This window comes from Solanum lycopersicum, chromosome 5 (assembly GCF_036512215.1).
Source record: "Solanum lycopersicum chromosome 5, SLM_r2.1".
NCBI lineage: Eukaryota > Viridiplantae > Streptophyta > Magnoliopsida > Solanales > Solanaceae > Solanum > Solanum lycopersicum.
The window spans coordinates 24,192,724-24,216,427 of record NC_090804.1 but is presented as its reverse complement, the minus strand read 5'-3'; the positions used below and the strand labels follow the sequence as shown (position 1 = coordinate 24,216,427).

At 32.6% G+C, this 23,704-nt stretch overlaps 1 protein-coding gene across 1 annotated transcript; it reads right to left on the bottom strand.

The window, feature by feature from the left end:
• Nucleotides 1-4,719: 4,719 nt before the first annotated feature.
• LOC101244187 (protein OBERON 3) lies at nt 4,720-8,159 on the bottom strand. The gene is made up of 2 exons (XM_004239230.5): nt 6,269-8,159; nt 4,720-5,443 (listed from the first exon to the last, which is right to left on the bottom strand). Exons 1-2 carry the CDS (start codon nt 7,752-7,754, stop codon nt 4,881-4,883), a joined length of 2,049 nt encoding a protein of 682 aa, XP_004239278.2. The 5' UTR covers nt 7,755-8,159; the 3' UTR covers nt 4,720-4,880.
• Between the last annotated feature and the right edge of the window lie 15,545 nt (nt 8,160-23,704).

Sequence of the window (23,704 nt, the reverse complement as noted above, 5' to 3'; positions counted from 1 at the left end):
AAAAAATAATCTAAAGTTGAGTTCAACATTAAAAAAATCAATATTGTAGCAATGGAAGAGGAATTTGACTTAAAATATTTGCTCACTGTAGTTCCTTATTTTTAGTTTTATAAAATCAAATGGCTCACGATTTGAATTTTTCTATAATGAGATTTGAGATATGAAATTTACACCACAGGTGCGCAAATCTGACCATCAGAAACAGGTTCTATATTGAAAATCAAAACTAAGGTTTTCAAATGGGCAATTTGGATTGAAATTTGAGATATTAAAATGAGTTGGAATAGAAACATGGTAGGGTGACCCGCCAAAGTTTACCTTGGGCTCAAAGTTAAGTTGGGTCATGACCTACCCAATTTGACATGTTTAATCTCAATAATTTTATAATACTTTTATTTAAATTTTATAACCACGATTTGAATTTCAACTAAAGATTTTTTATAAAAAAATTACAAATGGATAGATAATCCTAAAAAATATAAAATAGATAGAAATTACTAGTTCCTACCCTTTAATACAGGAACATACATTACATAAATGTAAATAAAGAGTTTTAAAATGGGTTAAAATTGAATATTAAATTGAGCTCAATAAGAATGGTCTTAAAATGGGTTAAGGCTTGAATGTATTTACATTGAATCAAATTAAATTATCTTGAGCCCAACCCTTAAAATTATTGGCGAATTAACTATATTTGGGCTCATTTTTTACACCCCTAATCAAAAGTGTAGCAATGGAAGAGGAATTTGGCTGCTATTTTTTTTATGTTGTAGATTCATGTTTTTAGCTTCATAAAATATCAAATGGTTTGCGATTTCAATTTTTCTGTAATGAGTTACGATTTTACACTACAGACGCACAAAGCTGAAACATAAAAAATGGGTTACTGTTAAACAAGCTTTATAGTTACTTGAGAAAATACATAAAGTACTTTTGCTTGAAGATTTTGAGAAATGATGAAGGCAATGTCTCTCAATTTGATAAAATCAATTGTTGTCGCAGATGAACAATTAAACACACTCGGACGACTTATTTTTGCAACGTCTGAAGTATTATGTGATGAAAATCATTTGTGCATTGGAGAGGATTATATAGATATCCTTGTGAAAGATTTCTAATCTTTCCACAAGGAATGTCAAAGTAAATGTTGAAGAAGAAAATTTTATTTGAGTTAATTGATTTACTGCCCATTTTTGAAACTGCACCAATATGAAAAGGATGAACCAAAGAGTTGAGGAAAGAAGAATACCTTAATTTAGATTCATTAATTAACTTGGATATCAAAGGAAAGTCAATATTTCTTTACTTGGTTATTCTAATCAAGTTTCTTGTTTCCTAATTTCTTGCGACAATAATAACATTAACGATTTCGCTCACAAGATCCATCCATTTCAAATTAATATACAGGGGTCACATAGTTGTCGAGCAAGAATATTTTTTAAAAAATTAAATAAATTGAACCGACCGTAAACAAATCATTTTAAGTAACATAGTTAGAATGCAATGACAAGAAATAAATACTTTGAAGTCTCAAGAAAATATATTCATAAAGATTTCAACTATCTTCGTCAAGTTTCAACAAGCCTACACATTGAGAAGTCTCAAAAATGAAAACGCATTCTTGAGGAATTTGACTTTTATCGTCAAATTCAGCAAGCTTTCACGTCGACAAGTCTCAAAAAATAAAAACATATTCATGAATACTTCAGTATCGTCATCAAGTTTGACAAGCCTACAAGTCAACAAATTTTGAAATAAGGGGCATTTTCAGAAACATAAATTTTCTTGGATTAAAATTCATACAAAGTTTAAATTAAATCCATGTGAATTTGGATTGAATGAATAATTTTAGATTTATAAATGATTAAGTCCATTTTATTGAGTTCAAGTCCAAGGTTAATTCCACCTTGAAGCCCAAACTCATGACATGTGTTAGTGACTAGGCATCCAAGACTAACAAGGTGACACCATGTGTCGAGATGATGTAATAATCCAGTCAAATTCAAGAATCAATCACAATCCGCCAAGTGTCAAAAGGACATCTTTTGTCCAATCATTAGCAACCTTGTCCACCCCTACAACTAGGGGTGTGTATCTGTCGGTTCTATTCGATTTTAAGAATTATCGGTTTTCAATTTTTAAATATGCTAAATCGATAACCAAATCAATAAGATGTTTGTTATAGATTTTCAGTTTATCGATTTTGGTTTTTAATGGTTCGATTTTCGGTTTAACCAATAAGAAAATATTTTCAAAATTAATATATGACTTGTCCAATAATTTAACGCAAAATAAAAAGAGACTAATCTAGTTACTCATTGAGTGCAAAATTCTTCTTAGTGTAGTAAAAGTATAGAAAATACTCACAATTGAAAATCCTAGTCATCGCCTAACCCTTGTCGTCGTCGTTGCAAACCCTAGGCATCATCATTTTTAGTTCTTTAGGTTTTTGACGTTGTGAACCTAAAGACTAAAGTAATACTAAAACCTAAAGGGTACATGCAGAGATCAAGTTAATTTGTAATGCTAATTGTGTAGGGTCCTTACAGTTATAGTCTAGTGATTAGTTTGTTTGATATTTATGTATGACTAAAAATAAAAGAGTAAATTATTATATTTTTATTGGATTATCGGTTAATCCAATAACCCAATATTAAAAAACCAATATCAAAGCGATAACCCAATAATTGGTTTTCTAAACCTATTAAATAACCGTTAATTCAATAACCAAATAACAATTTTCGATTCGATTTTATTGATCGGTTCGATTTTTGCACACCTCTACCTACAACTATAAATAGGGGATAAACATGACATTTAAGGGAATTTTCATAAAACTCTTCAACTAGCATTTTGTAAGGATTGGAGAAAGCTAGAACACCAACTACATAGCTCTTCGAAGGAATGACCAACAAAGTTCTTCTTGGAGACCGACTTGAAACGGCGAAGTATTTTCTGAAGTTTTCAAAGATCAACCACATCATCAAATAGTTCGAATAGTACACTACTAAAGGCCCTCAAATCTCGAAGAAGTTTAGGAGAAAAGAATTAAGAGAACAACGAAATTGTATTCACACGATTCATCAATAAAAACACACATTTTCTATTATTTATTTTGCTTACAGAAATTGTTGCTAGCAGGTCTGCACTTAGATTTTGTCTTTTCTTTATGGTTATATTATATGTATCTATAATTTTTTGTCCTTTTCCCTGGGTTACATATCAGTACTTGACACACTGTCCACCTTGGATGCTACATTGTTTTATGACATAGGATCATAGACACATGTTTGTGATTTTACGTGGGTTTAAATATAATTTTAATTTTTTACATGTTATAAGAGTGATAGAGTATTATTTATTAAGATAATTTCTTTAAATCTACTAAAACATTCATAATGGTAAATGAAAATGATTCGATAAAAAATAATTCAATTTCTTACATATTTTTCAATTGACCTCTAAAAAATACAATTAAATCACTATCCTCTTAAATTTAGTACAATGAAAAAAATGAATTTATTTTCAGTATCAAATATAACTAGAAAAGAAAATATTATAAAAGTATGTGGGGCATGTTCATGCGGAGTGGGTCTATGCTGGGCGGGGAGGGGTGATTGAAAATTAAAAATAAAAAAATTTGCGAGGCGGGGGATTAAAAATTTTACGAGTTAAGCTCAATCCGCTCCGCTCCCGTCCTGTACCACCCCATTGTCATCTCTAGTTCTAAGTGCCATGTCATGTCCTGTAGTGAAGGAGTGTCGACCGACACCTCTTCGTCGGAAAATTACATTATGTAACTAGAATAAAATTATTTTTTATTGACACTCCTTGGCTTTTATAAAATTTTATTTCTTTAAATTTTAACACCCTTTAGACAAAATTCTAGCTCCGCCATTGATCATGTCTATGGTAGGTTCGCAGGTTGTGACAATTTTGAAATCAACAATAGGACTAAGTTATAAGTTATAAAGGGTAAAATTAAACAAAACGTCCATTAGGTAAAAAAAAAAATACTCAAAAGAACGTAATTATTATTGATCATTATACCATTTTCGATTTGAAGAGCAGTTCTTTTTTGCTGCTAAATTTCCTTTTGGCGCTTATTTGTTTGCTGCTTTCATGTTTCTTCCTTCCTTCCTGCTCCTCGTTCTTCTTTCATATTCCAAGCTTGTCCATGACTCAAACATAAATTGTTTTCACTGAATAATATATCAAAAGACTAATAACATTAATAAGAACTCTTGTCTAAATTTTTGTAACTGTTTGTTTATAGGATATTTGAATTGGTTGGAATTGAAAAAAAAAATTTGATTTGCAATGTATACTTGATTGTATTAACAATGTATAAACATCTCTGATACATAATTATATATCATCTAACACGATTATATACTATTTATACAATATCGATACATTAAATATACATATGGATTAGCACATATACATATGACCATTTATGTATAGTTACACATCATCTATATACGACTATATACTATTTTTATAATTATCAATACATTATACTTGAAAATAATTTTTGTTTGTCTGTATATACTGGTAAGCAACCTTGGAAAATTCAGGACATCACAGAGGGCAACACTTGTTCCAAAAACCATGCAAAAAGATAGGATGTTTTGCATAATGTTTCAATCTTTGGAAAAGATCAAGTTCTTTCAAGGCTATACTTACTCTTGAGCAGTCAAAGTAGCGAAAACGAAATTCGAAAATACGCAAGCTTTTACAATAGTTCACCAACATTCAACTTACACAATCAAGGAATTAGGTGAAGTCTAAAACAAGAAGAAACAGAAGTCACTAGCATATATATGTCATCTAGTTTGCCAATGTTACTTACTACATAAATACTGAAATATTTGTTGTTAAACCCACAACTGCTTAGTTGCTTCCATTCTTTTAAGCAAACCTGTAATATCAGATTCCATTCTCATTTTCATCTTGTAGTAATCACAATGTGAATTCTCCAATACTTTAAGCTCTTCCAACTTTTGCCTCCTCCTTTCCTCAGTCTCCTGCAAACACAGTCTAGCAAGTTTTTCTGAATACTCATCATCCAATTTCTCACTTTTCATTCTAGCCACTCGTCTAAAACTCTCTGCCTCTCGCCGAGCATCATCTGCTCGATTCTGAAACATCCTTGCTTCTGCTTCTTTGATCCGCACAATGCTTTCCAAGCTAGCAAGCTCATCCTTCTTTAGTCGCTTCACTGACCATTCATCTTCAACTATTTTTCCAGCCATGAAGGATGCCTTGACATCTTTCTGCTGATGATGTTCATCAAATATCACTTCTTTTCTTCCACTTGAAGAGCTTATGTTGTACGGGGAAGATTTCGGAGCAACGGAAGTAGATGCAGGAAGAGAAACAACATCTATTTTTCTACCACTAAAGTCTTTATCAGGAAACTCTGTCAGACCTTCTGTGTCTGTTAATCGAAGAAAAAAGTTAAATTGAAATTAGATACCCTTCCGGAAAACAAACAAACAATCATCAGCTCATGCTCATTAAGAACATCATTGATAGATCAGAACTAAAACACAAAACCTGCCTATGAGTAAATGATTTCCCAAAGGTTCTTATTAATTTAAACAAACAGACTTTCTCTGGTAAATAAATTCTTCAGAATTACTATACTAAACAGTTGAAAACAGAGGAAACACTTTAGCCACTTAATTTCCAAAATATACGATATTGTTATTCTTACTTCCAGGAGGCTTTGTTGCTCAGTCACTGAAAGCAATATGGAAATCATTAACTAGAACACCTGAAGAAATGATTTTTATCCTCGAAATTTGTTTCTTCTAGAGGCAAAAGGAGCCTTACCTTCTGGTCATGCAAAGGAAAATGAGTAATAAAATTTGCATCTTCAATGGTCAAGCTTTTTAGTACAATAGATGGCGTAAACAAGAAGAAGGAAGGTCTCTAAGCAGATTGATTACAGCCTTTATCCCCTGTGTCGCTTGGTAGTTGGTGACTGGAAATATAATGGTCTGCTCCGTAGACTCGAACAAAATCCATCTTTTGACTAGTGCAACTCTATTCATTTCATTATATTTTCATTTGCTAGGTAAAACCTAAGTTACTCGGACTCGGGTGCGGGTGTCCAATACGTGTGCGGATATAGAGGTCGGATCACAACTTTTCATTCTTCATATCCAAAGTATTAATGGTAAATATACATTGTAAATTACGAAAAGTAATGCTTTAGCTATGATGTATTGAGAAATAAATAAAGTTATGTAGTACTTACAATTAAAAAAGTGAATGATGAAATTGCAGACATCTTGAGGAGAAATCATGTTTTTTTGTAGCTTGATACGCAATTCATCAGCCTTAAGATGCAACTCCTTGCCTTTAAAATCTTGACTCCGTTGGAAAATTTTCTGAACACAATCAAGCTCTTTCACCAACGTTTCTTTACCCCAGTCTTTTGCACAAGAGGTGAAGACATCTTTAACGAATCCAAACATTTCAGATGCATGTCCACATCCAATACAGTAAAATTGCATTTCGGTTGGACCTGGCTTTATGAGATTCTTCTGAATACCGCAAACAGCATGACACCAGTGTGAACAAGCATCACACCCTACCCAACTACAAGTATTACTTGCACAATCGAAATTCAAACATATTGGACACATGCATTCACTGCAAAATCCCTTCTTTGTTGAACATATCTTGCATTCACAGTCCTCAACAGGTAAAGCCCTCATACACTTTATGTTTCGACACCTTTCAAGTAAGAAAATTTCCACCAATTCACTTGTTGGTATAACTTTTTTGCAAGATAAAAAGCTTCCAACACCCATTTTTATTGCAACAAAAAACTCCAGTTGAGTCTTGTGACACTTTGTTAGAGTTTCGTTTGTAAGATCGCATCTCCTATTCAATCTGTTCTGAAGGACAACTAAATGATCATCTTTCCTCTCAATTAGATTCCTCAAGTATTCCTTCGTTGATTCAACTGTTTCATGAGGAAGCTCTTGCATAATCTGAGCCATAAGAGGAATAGATTCAGAAACAATTTCTCTAAGGATTCTTTCTGGCCTTGAAATCTTAACTGGACTTTGTGAATCATCAATTGGTGGTCTTGCAGGCAACTCAGATGGAAAAAATGAAATGTTATCTGAAGTTTCCTTAGGTAAAGCTTGATTGGTAGGAATTGGCCTAAATCGGCTATGAACTGAACCATTAGTCCCTTCTCCACAGTTCCAGATATGATCAACAGAAAAATCAGTCGAATTCCGAGTAAGAGAGCAACTCATATTATGGGAAAAAGGGTGTGAATAAGAGCATGACAATGAAGCGGAATGAGTATTGTTATGCGATGATGGTTGAAGATCGAATCTATTTGAACCAGCCAAAGACAATGAAACATCAGGCAAAGCCAAAGAAAGGTTGAGAGGGGTTTCAATTTTTTCTGCCTCCTCATGTCTAGATGAATTCCCATTACCATTACCATTAACCCCTTTACTAGAACTACTCTCATTAATTTGAAGAAAATCCCTTTCAACCCATCTCTTGTTACTTTCCTCCATTACTTCTTTCCCTTTATAGCTCACAAACCCAAGTTGTTTCGAGTTTTCACAAAGGTAACTAAGAGTCAACTCTTGGTGGCAGCTAGGAGGAGTTATTCTTGAACCACCATCCATTTCCAGAACTGATTTTCCAAGAAAATCATTTCCACCTCCACCAAGGTTATCCTCTTCAGATCTATTACTTGAATTTTCCACCATTTTCAATTCAAAAAAAAAAAAACTTGAAAGCAGAATCAAAAAATACTTACAGGTAGAAAGAATTTCAGAGAGAAGTTGCTGCTCAGAGAATCTTCTGCTCTGCACTCAATAGCTGTCCTCTGACTCTCTCTCTCTCTCCTCTCTCTCTATCTATCTATATAAAATAAAGATATATACGACTAACTCCATTTGCAACGGCTGCATCTGTCTTTTTATGTTCTAAATTACTCTAACACCTCCTCTATTTTACCTTATTTGCCCATCTCCCCTAAATCCTAAACTAATTACTAATAACATACTTACAAACAATATCCTTTTTTTTTTGGTAGATGATATATTATTATAATATGCATCACTACAAGTAAATGGTCTAAGTATGGCTAGTAACGTTTGGTCAAGTGATTGGGATTACATTATACACATTAATTCCTTCTATAGTAGAAGACGACTTTTTTGGCCTAAAGGTATAACTGTTGCAAAAAGGTTTAGCTCCTCCGTTGATTATTTCTAGTAAAATTGAAGCAGACAAAGTAAATTCTTGTTCATGAGTATGAAGCGAGTCACATTTATGAATCGAGAGATTCTTGTTCATCACATTTATGAATAGGAGACTACACAGAGTTTAGGAAGCTCCACTTCTTTCATCATTCTAAATTCATTTGTTCGATTTTAACTCTATATGTCTCTCTTATAATCCTTATCCAACATTTTCACGATATGGCCCCTCGAACAACATAGTTATGAGAAATATTGGTGCAAATATGGATCACGAGGTTCCCCATGTGTCAGTTATCCCTTCAATCGAGCAAGTATCTCATGATGAGTTTTGGCTCTCGTGAACCCAAGCAGTTCCAGGGGGTTCACCCGAACCCCTTCGGCAAAAAATTACAGTGTATAAATAAGATAAATTTTTTGAACCCCCTCAATCACAAAGAGAAATTGATAGCCCAACGAATTGATCAAAAATGGTTTAGATTACAATACATCCAAATATAATATAGGATAGTATATATGTAAGAAAGGAGAATAGAGGCGAGTACCCATGACTCTGAATGTTTGAGGTCTTGAGAGGGACTAATGGCGAGTACCCAAGTCTCAAAGTATGAAAACGATCATTTATGTCTTGACTAGATAATTAGGGCCCTCTTCAATGGGGTAATACATTGAACTCTATGATTAGTTCTCATGGTTTTATGTCAGTTAATGCTCTCTCCTACACATTAAAATGAAATGATTTAAACTTATTACATGATCTCGTATAACTTTGTATTGCCGTTTTTCTCATAATTTTTAGATACATTGACCATGTTTATAATTATGATTGTTCTTTAAAGATTTCAATATTTTTAGCTTAGTCATACATTTCATGTTTTTTATTATTTGCCCTTATGATGATAACACTTTTATGTATGTTGTCCATATTTGGTACATTTCATGTACTAATACATGCTTGTTCCTACATTGTTTCATAATATAGGGTTTGATGCTCCTTCTATTACCGTTCATGGCTAGTTGATCTTTCTAGTGACTTGAAAACTAAGTGAATTCTCATACTCCGAGGACGGTGTCACCTTTATTGTTTTTCTTATGTCTTTATGTTTTACTTTCAAATATTGTATGTATTGTACGGGCCACGTCCAGGCTACTCTTTTTGATGTAATAGATAATTTGTCAAGACTTCAGTACATTTCCGCTTTTAAGTCAAACTCTTTACTTGTTATGAGATTTCTTTTTTTTTTTACTACGATATTGTGTATATATATGTCAAGTGAGTTGTGTAGAACCTCTCGGAGTCTTATATGCCATGTGACATGAGTACTTTGGGTTGTGACAACTTTTATCCCTTTGGTTTCTACCATTTTCTTATTGCCCTTTTGAAATTTGGCAAAAAAAAAACGTTTGTCCTTTAGGTTCCAAACTCAAGCTTTTTTGTCTCTACTCTCTATTGAACAGGCATAAAAGAATATTTTGTGAGTTCACCATTTATTTACTCTTTCTCCTCCGGAAATGTTAAGGCATATATGTATTGAATTCAGCTCCTCTAGGTTCCCCAAGATCTTATTTAGATCAAAGACATATGCCACAAATATAAATCAATGATTGAAATTTAATAAATCAATGATATGTCTTAATCTTGATTAAGATGATAAACATATTAATAATTACTTCCAAAATAGAAGATAATCATACAATTTTAGCAACTAAATTTATTCTTTATTTATTTTTCTCCTTTTAAAGTATACAATCAGATTTCTTCGAAAATTTATTGTATTTATATTTATTTTATCAAATACTTGATTAATACATTAGTTAAAATGTATACACGACTAGAAAAAAATTGCACTAAATTTTAGTTATGTATTCATTTAACGTAGAGGATCAAAATTTATCTTCTCTTTTAACTTGGCAATTCTTTTCTAAAATATCCAAATTAGATTAAAAAAAATTTGAAATGAAAAAAGTGGTGGAAAAGGAAATTGAAAAAATTCTAGTTAGTAAGATGTAGGGGTATTATGGGTTGCTTTGAATTGGTTATTGGTCAAAATTAAAATCAAATCAATTTAATCGATTTTAAAAATTCAAAATTATATCAAACCAAATATATATATATATATATATATATATATATATATATATATATTCGATTATGTTATTATTATTTTCAGCTCGATTTGGTTAGGTTATTCGGTTATTAATCAAACACAAAAATAAAAAAAACAACTCATTTAAAACATGAAAAAGTGACAACAATTCATTCAAAATGAGAAATGTCATATACCAATAAGATAAAATATTTTCATCTTGAAAATTTTTGCTTTTATAAGTAAATTATAAATAAATTTTGATAAAAACATCTTATAATATATTTAAAATTTTTAATAACATAAATATATTTTGTATGCGTAATGATAAAATGTATATATATAATTTGTCAATTCAATTCAATTACTTCTTTGATTTTTTCGAACAACATCATAACCAAATCAAATATTTTTAAAAATCTAAAAAAGCAAACAAAATCAAACCCTAGTTACACTATGTTTGGGTTATTGTTATTCATTGTATGTATTGTATTGTATCGTTACTATATTACAATGTTTGTTTTGTTTGTTACTTAAAAATGCATTGTACTGTATTATTAAATTTCATTGTTACGTAACAATGAAAACCCCTATTTTATGGAACAACCAATTTGGGTGTTCCCATTATTACTTAATTTCTTTTTTCAATAATATCTTTACATAATATTTCAAAATACTATTTTATCTTTTACCTTAATTATTTAAATTTAGTCAAGCCTCCTATCTCAAAATAATTAAGAATATTTTAGTAAATTTATAAATTACAATACAGTATGATATAATCAAGCCAAATAATTAAAATGTTATTAAACAATAACAAACAATACAGTCTAGCCAAATATTATATCTACTATACAATACAGTATAATATAATATAAATATATTATGAAACAATTAATAACAATGATCCAAACAAAATGTTCTAGACATAGAGATCCACCCATGCAAGCAATTTTGTGGATAAATAGTTTCTTCTTAAGAATGGAGGCAAATTTGTATCAAATGAAAAGTTAGGGGTGTATTCTTGCAAATCATTTCATTATCATTATTAAATAATTAGGTATTATTTATTTTGTCAATTTAAATGGCTGCATTGTTTTCTTAACGCGGTGTCAAGAGTCCAAGAATTGAAATTTGTTCACACCAGCAAGTAGCATATTTGTCATTTCTCAATAACTCTCATTGACTTCTAATTCTATGCATTACTTTCAAGAGTAACCAAGAAGAAAAAGTTTAACCAATTACATATTTTTCTCTATCCTAAAAAAGTTCAACCAAGAATATTTAATGTAACGACCTATTCAGTTACGTTGAATACTTACATTTCTTATTTCATAAAAGACTTTTTTAATAAATATCAAATGATGATATTTTAAACTATTCGTAATATAATTTATATAATTAATAAATAAATAATTTAATTGATGATTAAAAAAATAACATTAAAATTACTAGTGGACCACTTATTCCACTTTCATAATATATCATGTAGAACAATTAGGATAGTAAATAATTTGTAGAAGAAAAGAAAATAAAAGAGTTATATATGTGACGATTATTGATGATTGCTTTTAGTGAGTGAATTTGAGGAGAAATATTTATAAAATTAAATTGTCATTGCTAAGTGCTAATGGAGAAAGACAAAAGGCATTTAGAGATGATCGGTAGATAAGGTAGTATATAATTGTATTGCCATTGTCACTAGAAAAAGATAGGCATAACCGTCTTAACCACTATATTACTAAAGTTATTGCTTGAGATTTCAAATTTTTTGGGCTCGCATTTAAAATAAAAAATACTTGTACATATTATTAAAAAGATTATATTAGTTTTTCGAAGGAAAAAAAAGACGTGTAAGAGGTTTTTAATTTTTCTTGAAAATTGTTATCGTTGATATTCTTAAGTATATGTAAATTGTTTTAAATATTATTAAAGTTTATTCAAATTTAATATGTTAACTAGAAAACATGATTCCGATTTGGTAAAAAGAGAGAAACTTGAAGAATTAAATAAATGTTAAAAAAGAGCCCATTGATAGATGAGTCTGGAGCCTAAAGGGTATAAAATATTAACAAAAATTCTAAAATGGTATATAAAATTTTATATTAACCAAAACGGCGAAATCGTTGGAACAACAGCGATTTCGTCCGCCGGAAAAAGCAAAATCGCTGCTACTGCAGCGATTTTGCAAAAATGTCATTTGTAAAAAAAATGAAAATCACTACCTTTCGTGATTCCCAATGCCCATTTCGGTGGTTGTTTCTTCATTCAAGCTCACCTATACCACTAATCATGTTGGTTAGTATATTTATTATCAAAAGACTCGACACAATTATAAATCAAGATAAAATGAGTCTAAATTTGGCCTAAATGCGGGTATTATTTGGTTCCTAGACATATAAATACGCCTAAGATCACTACCCCGCACTTAGAGCCTTGTTTATCGTCGAACAACTTACGAACTAATCCAAGACCTAGACTCCCTACTATGGTATTTGTGCATCCGCCATTTCCTTTCAAGGATCTGTAATCAGTTAAAATAAGCATGTTTTCACTCAAAATACGCCTTGCCCACTTTCATACATCATACTACTCATGTAATTGACTTGACAACTTTTTGCAACCAACACATACAACTTCATGTTCACCATTAATCATCACCTATCTTTCATACAACAAGTGCCTCTAACTTAAAAGAATAGTATGTACGCTCAACACAACATATTGAATATAGTTTAAGGACTTTGCAAACATATAATACGCTCTCACTCAACAAAGATAGCATATATGCATGCATTGAGAACCATAAGCTTGCCCATTATGTACTTCTCCACTAATTAAGCGTGCCTTTCCCAATCACCACGCTTTAATTTTTTTTTGAAATTTCTTTAAAACCTATTTTGTCTACTCTCGTCAGAATCAATTGCCACGGCGGTCGTTGGCCAAGTTTCGCTTCTGGGGGATGGACCATCATCTCTGCATATAATCAACAATATTGGTAATCCTTCTACAATGACTTATGCCAACACTGTTAAACCATAAAGTCCTCAAGATAAACCTGTCCAAATGAAAATGGTGAACCAAGGATCATATGGGAGGAAGAAGAGATAGCACATATGATCATCAATGAAGATCTCCAATTTGCAGTAGTAGGTAAATTCTCGTAGGGGTGGCCATAGATTAAGGATATGAGGCTTTTGATACCAAAGCAATGTGATTTGAAGGGATATGTCAACATTGGTTTGCTCAGCAACAAATATGTCCTAATCACAAGCACTTTACTCGTGGATTATGTAACACTGTCATCAAAGCCACAATTCTACATTACTCATAAACAATGGTCATACCCAATGAGAACCTTTAAGTGGGACTCGATGTTTGATCCGGAAGACGAAACATGTATTGGGATTGCTTGGATATCTTTCCCATCACTACCTCCATTTTTTTTTTTGAAAAAGAAACAATTTTCTCATTAGCAGTAGTGGTTGGAAAGCCTTTATAGGTGGATATGGCGACTCTCAATAAATAGATCAAGTTGTGCTAGTTTGAAAGTGGAAGTAGATATTATGAGACAATTACCAAAAGAATCAATCTGGGGATGAGGAAGAAAACTGATGAAGTTGTAAAGAAGCGGGTTCAATCAAATATGACTATGTATCAGAATACTGCAAAACATGTAAGTTGCAGGGTCATAATGAAAGAGAATATTTTATCATTCACCAAGAATTGGATCCTAAGGAGAAGGAGAAAGTGGTGATAGTATCTCATGGTACATAAAAAGGTAAGAAACTAGTTGGAGGGGTAAAAGGAATAGAAAAATCAAACAAACCCAAACAGAGTGAGCTTAATGAACAAAGGAAAAAGAATGGTTATGTAAGGAGTAGAGTATTCAATAGAGGAGATTAAAGGAAACAAACGTGGAATCCTAAAAACTATCATCTGGAACAAATATCATAACAAATAATAAGTATGAGGCACTGGGGGGAGGACAATTATAAGGAGTTAGAGGAGCTAGGGGGTGATAGAAATAGAGGCACAAAAAACATAAGAAAGGGAAGTGGTAACAGGGGAAGAGGCATGAAACCCATCTGCATTCTGGTGATGGGTTCTTTTTAGGGATAAAATGGTAGAGGAGTATAGAAATAAAGAAGGTGTGGGCAAGAACAGCAACCAGGGTAAGGAGACCACACCAAATTAGAAAGAGATGAAAGTACAAATTGAGAAAATAGAAGAAAGAGTGTCAGTTCAACGCAAAGATAACATGCAAGCATCAGAAGAGGCAAAATAAACAGTACAAATTATTAAAGAAGATGACACAAATTGGGAGACAGGGAGCACTAATAAGACAACTCTAATGCAGTAGAAGGAAAACAGTCAATATCAAGAAGGGGGGAATATGGAGAATGGAGGGTCTGAACACATGACAGGGGGGATTTGTCTATTATAATACATAATCTCTCACAAGACGAGAAACAACAAAAACAAGGTATTGAGGAGAAAAAGAGTCTAGAGGCGAACATAGATAACATTTGTTGAAACGGGGATTCATCACCAACACAGATTGAGAGACTAAAAGGAAAAAATAAAAGGGATACAAGAATTAACCATACACCACAAATAAATACAAGGATTAGAAGGGGTTCTTAATTCATATTTGTTCAATGATAGACAAAGATGAAAAGACTGAAGGCTATATTGCGCAGTGGATTTGAAGATGCTTTTCAAATATTTTTCAAAGGATTGGAACTTTGGAAGTTGTGATAAAAAAAAATAAAGAGATACAAATGGAGATAGTACCTACAAAGGCAAATAGGGCGGAACTCAGTAAATCTAATGCTGATCTGAAAAGGTTTATGAAAATTAAGGAAGAATTTTTGAAGCAGAAGGCTGGGATGAGGTGGTTTAATGATGGGGACAAAAATACAAAGTTCATTCATGCCTATGTTAATGGAATAATGAAGAAACTGAATATTACAAAAATCAAAACAAGACAAGGGGACATCATTACTTCATCACAAAACATAGGGGAAAAAACAGCTAATTTTTCAATGCTTCAGTGTATTCCCAAGATCATAACCGACTACCAGAATTGTGAACTGGATAGGGCTCCTACTAAAGATTAGGTGACGAATGTGATTTTCAACTAAATGGGGATAATGAAAATGGACAAAATGACTTCTCAGGACAAATTTTTCAGAGTTGTTGGGAAATAATTAGTGAAGATGTATCGAACATGGTAAGGGCTTTTTTCGGTTGATATGAATTTCCAATATTCATAACACACACAAATCTAGTAATGATACCAAAGAAGAAAGTGGTGGATAATTTTGAAAACTTAAGACCTATTATCCTAAGTACGTTTGCTAAAAAGATTATATCAAGGATAATACATGGAAGAGTTTACTAAAGCTATCGAGATTGATCTCAATAACTGATTAGGTTTTTTGTTAAAGGAAGGAGTATAACTGAAAATGTGCTTCTGGGTCAGAAAATAATAATGGACACCAACAAGAGGAACCAATTGCATAATGTAGTTGTTAGTAAAAAACTTACAAGATAATAAAATTGCAAGATTACAATTGAAAATAAAATAAAGAAATTAATCTCTTCAGGCTGAGGCGCGGATATCTCGCTCTCTTTAAGGAGATTCAAGCCCACTGCAGCAAATTTTTTCACCGGTCCAGGAGTAGTCCTCTTTGACTTGTCCCCTCCAGGATACAACAGCCTTCACAAAGTATAACTCAACAACTCTGGACAAGAGTTGAGTCCAAAGCTCCACAAAAAAGAACACCTCCCTTCAACTAATAAGAACTCTCTTTTAGACTAACTCTTTCACTCTTTGTTTTTCTCTTATATTTTGTGTTTTCCAAACCAAATAAAGACCACCACTATTTACATTACAAGAAGTCTTCCTAGCAATGAATAGGAAGATAATGGAAGTAGTAAATAGTGAAGATAATGGCCTTAGGAGTTTCATAGGTTACATAGATTACAGTAGGAGTTACATAGGTTACAAAGAGTAATGGAGGTATTAAGAATGAAATAAAGTGATGGACAACCAATGCTAATGAATGATGTAGAAGTTATCCATTCCAATGTTTTCTTATAACTCCAAAATAAAGCAATTTAATATGATAAATATTAATATTAAAATGCTAATAACCTAACAATCTCCTACTCATTTTAATATTTAGATAAGAGAGTATATCAGTTGAAGAAAGACTACCATGCATAATGAAGGTGTGCTCTGCATTGAACCTCCACTTAGTGAAACAGTAACTTTTACTCCAGAGTCGTAGTGGTCTCAAACTTGAACTATGACTGCTTAAGGGAAATAAAATATCACTGCTCACACATAATAATCAAGGTGTTGACATAAGCTTTAACAGCCAGCACGTTATGGCCATGTGCTATCCCGGTTTCATGAGTGCATTTGAGAATAAGCCACATTCTTATAGGAAGCGACCTACTTCCACACATCACATAGGTGAAATCTATCGAGAGTGCTCCTGTAAGATTAACACTCCACCCATACGGGCTACAGATATTCATTAAGAGTTTTATCAACTCAACCTTCACAAACTATAGGAAACAATGCACTCACATCATAGGGAGGGGAAAAAATAGTGCATTTTTCACAACAAGTCATCATATGATTAGTTTTTCCCTTTGAACCTGGTTATAGGATCTCTAGTCTCCAGGTTGGGTTTCCTCATATATGACTCAAGGATTTGTAGGCTTCAATCCCATCCCCCTCGATGTGCTCCAAACCTTTTCTTTTGTTAAGGCCTTCGTAAGAGGATCTGCAAGATTATCACAAGATTTGACATAATCAACATTAATGGTATCATATGTCAAAAACGATCTTACATTACTGTGTTTCCTCCTTATAGGTCTGGATTTACCGTTGTAATAACGGTTTTGAACTCTACCAATTGCAGCAGTGCTATCACAATGAATTAAAATAGGATGAATTGCTTTTTCAAAATAAGGAATTTGAAACAATAAATCTCTTAACCAATTTGCTTCCTCACTAGCTGAAGCTAAAGCAATTAGTTCAGCCTCCATAGTAGAGTTATCAATTATAGTTTGCTTTTTTGATCTCCAACAAACCGCACCACCACCTAAAGTAAAGACATAACCAGTGGTAGAACAGGAATCACCTGACAAAGTGTTCCAATCCGCATCACAAAAGCCTTCAAGTACAACAGGATATTTTTTATAGAACAAACCACAATTTTTCGTTCCAATTAAATATCTCATAACTCTTGTTATAGTATGCCAATGTTCATTACCTAGCTTGCTTGTAAACCTGCCAAGTACTCCTACTGCATATGCAATATCAGGCCTAGTGCAATCAGTCACATATCTCAAACTTCCGATTATACTAGCATATTCCTTTTGATTTATTACATCATTTTCATTTTCAACAGTAAATAAGTGAACACTTGAATCAAAAGGAGTAGCAACATGCTTGCAATCATGAAAGTTATATTTTTTCAAAATTTTGTCAACATAATGTGACATAATGTGACTGGTCAAGAAAAATCCCCTCACATGTTCTTGTTATTTTATTCCAAGAATAAAATTTGTCTCACCAAGATCTTTCATATTAAAATGGCTTCTAAGAACATTTTTAGCTTCATCAATAACATTCATGTTAGAGCCAAAGATCAACAAATCATCAACATATAGGCAAATGATCACATTTGAATTATTCCAAGACTTATGATATATGCACTTATCACACTCATTTGTTTTAAAACCATTTTCAATCATGCAGGAATCAAACTTTTCATGCCATTGCTTTGATGCCTGTTTCAAGCCATATAGGGATTTAGTAAGTTTGTATACTTTGCTTTCTTGGCCTGCTTCAATAAAACACTCGTGTTGGTCCATATAAATTTCTTCATTTAGGTCTCCATTTAGAAAATCAGTTTTTACAACCATTTGATGAATTTGCAAATCAAAAATTGCAGCCACAGCAACTAAAAGTCTAATGGATGTAATTATTGTTACTGGAGAAAAAGTATCAAAAAGATTCTAGGCCTTCTAGTTGTTTAAAACCTTTTGCAACTAGCCTAGCCTTGTATTTATCAATAGATCCATCCGGTTTCAACTTTTTCCGTAAGATCCATTTACAACCAATTTTTTACAACTCGGTGGCAAATCAACTGACTTCCAAGTTTTATTAGAAATTCGAGATTCCATTTCATCATTTACAACCACTTTCCAAAATATAGAATCATGTGAAGATAACGCTTCTTTCAAAGTTAGAGGGTCATTTTCAATATTAAACACACAAAAATCAGGACCAAAATCTTTTTCTACTCTAGCTCTTTTACTTCTTCTTAACTCAAAATCAACAACTTCTTTATTTTTCAAAGTTGAATTAGAAGAACTAGGTAGTGACAAAATATTTTGTTCAATCCTTTGACCCCCACTACTTTTAGTATCAAAAGGAAATTTATTTTCATGAAAAATAGCATCACCAGATTCTATTACAATATTATCTTCAAGATTAAAAAATCTATAGGCTGTACTATTTGAAGCATAACCAAGAAAAGCACAAGTAGTAACTTTCTTACCCAACTTTGTAATCTTGGGATCCATTAGCCTCACAAAGGCTAAGCAACCCCAAACTCTTAGATATCCCAAACTTGGCTTGTAACCTTTCCACAATTCAAAAGGTGTCAATTTAGACTTTTTATGAGGCACACGATTCAACACATAACAAGCAGTTAAGATAGCTTCACCCCAAAAATTTAAAGGTGCATCTAACTCAATAAGCATGACATTTGTCAATTCAACCAAAGTTCTATTTTTCCTTTCTGCTGCTCCATTAGACGAAGGAGAGTAAGGAGGAGTAGTTTCATGAATTATTACCAATGATCTAACAAAAGAATTGAACTCATTTGATTCATATTCACGGCCTCTATCACTTCTAATTCTTTTTATTTTTCTTCCAAGCTGATTTTCAACCTCATTGAGATAAGTTTTAAAATTTTCAAAAGTATCACTTTTATTTTTCATAAAGTAAACATATGTAAACTTAGAAAAATCATCAATGAAAGTGATAAAATATCTATTACACCACGAGTTAGAATTCCACCAAGTTCACAAATATCAGTATGAACTAATTCTAACAAAACAGTTTTTCTTTCAACTTGAAAAAGAGGTCTTTTAGTGATCTTGGCTTTACTACAAGCCTCACACTTTTCAAAATTCTTTTTAATCAATGGGATTAATCCTAAACTACTCATGATTCCAACATAACAATCATTAATATGACACAAACGAACATGCCAAAAATTAGTTGAAGAAAGCATATAAACAGAAGTAAAAGTTTTATTCATTTCAACATTCAACTTAAACATCCCATCACATGCATATCACTTCCCCACAAAAATACCTTTCTTCACTATTACATATTGATCAGATTCAATAATCTGTTTAAAGTCTGCTTTATTAAGAAGAAAACTAGACATCAATTTTTTTCTCATAGAAGGAGTATAAAGTACATATTTCAATGTTAATATCCTTCCAGAAGTAAAACACAATTCAACATCTCCCTTTCCAAGCACTTGAGTAGTGTGAGCATCACCAAGCATGATGGTTTTGGGCTCCTCAAAATGAGTATATTTTTTAAACCAGTCTTTGTCATAACAGACATGACGGTTTGCACCAGAATCAGCGCACCATCCACGAACATTCTCAACCATGTTTATGTCGGTAATCACCGCCACAAAAGGTTCTTTGGTAACGTTTGCCTAAGGGTTAGGACCACGTTTCCGGAATCTGCAAAATCGAGCAATATGCCCACTCTTGCCACAAACAAAAGGTACCTTTTCTTGAACTTGTTGATTTTGTGCTTGGTGATTTTCACCATTTTTTTTCTTGGGAGGTCTACCATTATTTTTCTTGAATTTTTTCTTCTTAGGCTTTAAAGAAGTATTTTTGTGAGTTTCAGGAGTAGAATTATTCAAAGTAATTAAATTTACCTTCGATGTGATGTTGTTCTCTTCTGTTTGTAAAAGTGCATCTTGGCCCCTTGCTTCTTCTTCCATGCGGATTGTCATTATTAAGGTTTCAAGAGAGGTTTCCTTTTGTTTGTGATGCATAGTTTTTTGAAATTCCTTCTAAGAAGGTGGAAGTTTATCCACTATGCCACAAACAATAAGGTTATCTCCAATTTTAACCTCTTCGGACCTAAGCTCTCCAACAATCATGATGAAGTCTTGAGCTTGATCTACCACTGATTTGTTGTCCACCATTTGGAAACGAAAAAATCTACTAGCTGCATATTTTTTCGCTCCAGCCTCTTTGGTATCATACTTACTCTGCAATGCCTTCCAAATTTTCTTTGCACTACAGTAAGTTCTATCATAATAATCATAAAAATTATCAGATAGACAATTAAGAAGATAATACCGACACTTATAGGAATCACCATCGTACTTTTCCACTTTCTCTAGATGAGAAATAGTTTCATCATCATTCATAGTGGTGATGTCTTCTTTATTTGGATTCTTCTCCGTTAATACATAAGAAACATTGAGAAGACTTAAGTAGAAAAGTACTTTACCCTTCCATCTTTTGAAATGATTATCATTGAACCGAAATGGCTTGTTAAGATCTCCCATCTTGACATCCGCGATTTTTTCAATTGTAGCCATCTTTGAATCTCCTTAAAATTGTTAGTGAAAACTTATAAGATAATAAAATTGCAAGATTACAATTGAAAATAAAATAAAGAAATTAATCTCTTCAGGCTGAGGCACGGATATCTCGCTCTCTTTAAGGAGATTCAAGCCCACTACAACAAATGTTTTCACCGGTCCAGCAGTAGTCCTCTTTGACTTGTCCCCTCTAGGATACAACAGCTTTCACAAAGTATAACTCAACAACTCTAGACAAGAGTTGAGTCCAAAGCTCCACAAAAAAGAACACCTCCCTTCAACTAATAAGAACTCTCTTTTAGACTAACTCTTTCACTCTTTGTCTTTCTCTTATGTTTTGTGTTTTCCAAACCAAATGAAGACCACCACTATTTATATTACGAGAAGTCTTCCTAGCAATGAATAGGAAGATAATGGAGGTAGTAAATAGTGAAGATAATGGCCTTAGGAGTTTCATAGGTTACTTAGGTTACAATAGGAGTTACGTAGGTTACAATAGGAGTTACATAGGTTACAAAGAGTAATGGAGGTATTAAGAATGAAATAAAGTGATGGACAACCAATGTTAATGGATGATGTAGAAGTTATCCATTCCAATGTTTTCTTATAACTCCAAAATAAAGCAATTTAATATGTTAAATATTAATATTAAAATGCTAATAACCTAACAGTAGTGATAAAATTGGACATGGCAAAGGCATATGACAGAGTCTCATGGAAATTCTTAATTCAAGTCTTGAGAAGATTTGGCTTTTAAAGAGAGAATCATTGACAGGATAGTGCGGCTTATAAGCAACGTTACTAAGTGTTGGTGAATAGAACACCATTTGGATTCTTTCAGTCTTCAAGAGATTTGAAACATGGGGAACCCTTATCCCCTACACTATTTTTAATAGAAGCTAAAGTTCTGACCAGGTTCCTAAATGGTTTATATGAAGATGCTAGATTTAAGGGTTTTGGTTTTCCTAAATGGAGTCCACAAATAAACCACCTATCTTATATTGATGACACTATTCTTTTTTGTTCAGGACATCCTAAATCGATGAGGATGATGATGTATGTTTTAAGAAGATATGAGAGGGTGTCTGGACAAATGATCAACATTGACAAGAGCATCTGTTACCTACATGGGAAGGTCCCCACAACAGTGTGTAAATAAATAAAGAGGATATAGGCAAGGTAATTTTTGTTTTACCTATTTGGGTTGTCCTATTTTCTATGGGAGGCAAAATAAAGGGCATTTTGAACTCCTTATGTGAAAATATTTTTAAAAAATGGTCACGTGACATGATAGACACTTATGTTATAAGGGAAGGTTCATTTTGATAGCATATGTCTAACAATCAACCCATGTACTTATTATCAGCCATGAATAAGATCAATTACATAAGTTGTTTGCTAAGTTTGTTTGGGGGGAAATGCAACTGGTTCAAAGAACAAGCACTGTGTGTCATGGGAAAGCATGTGATATCACAAGGAAGAAAGAGGGCTGGGTTTCAGGTCTTTACATGATGTTTCAAAGGCTTTGTTTGTAAAGCTTTGGTGGAACTTCAGAACTTCAAGTACTTCTTGGTGGAGTAGTTATATGTGGAACAAGTATTGCAAGAAATTACATCCAATTATAACTACAGGTAGGGGGTGCCTCACATGTGTGGAGAAAGACTGTAATGATATGAGAGGAGGTTGAGCACAATATATGGTGGCAAATAAAGGCTAGAACTTCCAGTTTTTAAAATTGATAATTGGAAAAAATTGGGAGTTGTTTTCTATATTGAGAGTGATATGGACAGTGAGGAAGAAGTTGAAGTACATGAGTTTACTAGTAATGGAGAACGGGATGCACATAAACTAGCAACAAAAATTTCAATAGAAATTGTGGATTACATTCTGGAGAGTATAAAACCACCCAGTAATGAGTATCAGACTAATGTACCTTGGTGGATGAGCAGTAAGCGGGGGAATTTTAGTGTTAATTAGCTTGGCAAACACTGAGGAAAAAACAAGAGAATAGAACCGACTATGCTTTTATTTTGACTAAGGGGTTCCTTTAAAGGTGATTTTTTTTCTTATAGAGGGACTGGAAAAGGAAAATTCATACTAATGATAATTCAAAAAATATAAAGATTCAAGTAGTTTCAAGATGTTGATGTTGTGATGAAGAAGAAGGAGACTATGTCCCATATTTTTCTAACAACTTCCTTGGCTTACAAGTTATGGAGGCAATTTGCTAAATTTGCAGGTTTACGCATGGAGGAGATGCATTTACAACAATTAATCATTGAGTGATGGAATTTTAACAAATCACCACAAATACAAAGAGTAATGAGATCAATGCCAAAAATAATCACGTGGATAATATAAAAGAGAAGAAACAATATAAAACATGGAGGAAATACAACATTGAGTGGAATGGTGGTGCAAGTTCAAGATATGGTCAGAAATATTTGAGAAAACTTTATATTCTTGGATACACCCAGAGTCTAATTTGTGACCTGATATTATCATGAAACTAAAGTGGTATATTCCTCAATTATACTATCATAGTGTACTATGGAAACCACCAGATACACACAGGCTAAAATGAAATACGGACGGGGCATCCAAAAAGATTCCAAAACTTAGTTCTTATGGCTTTGGTCTAAGGAATTTACATTAAAAATTTGATCTATGAAAGAGTAGTAGGAGTGGG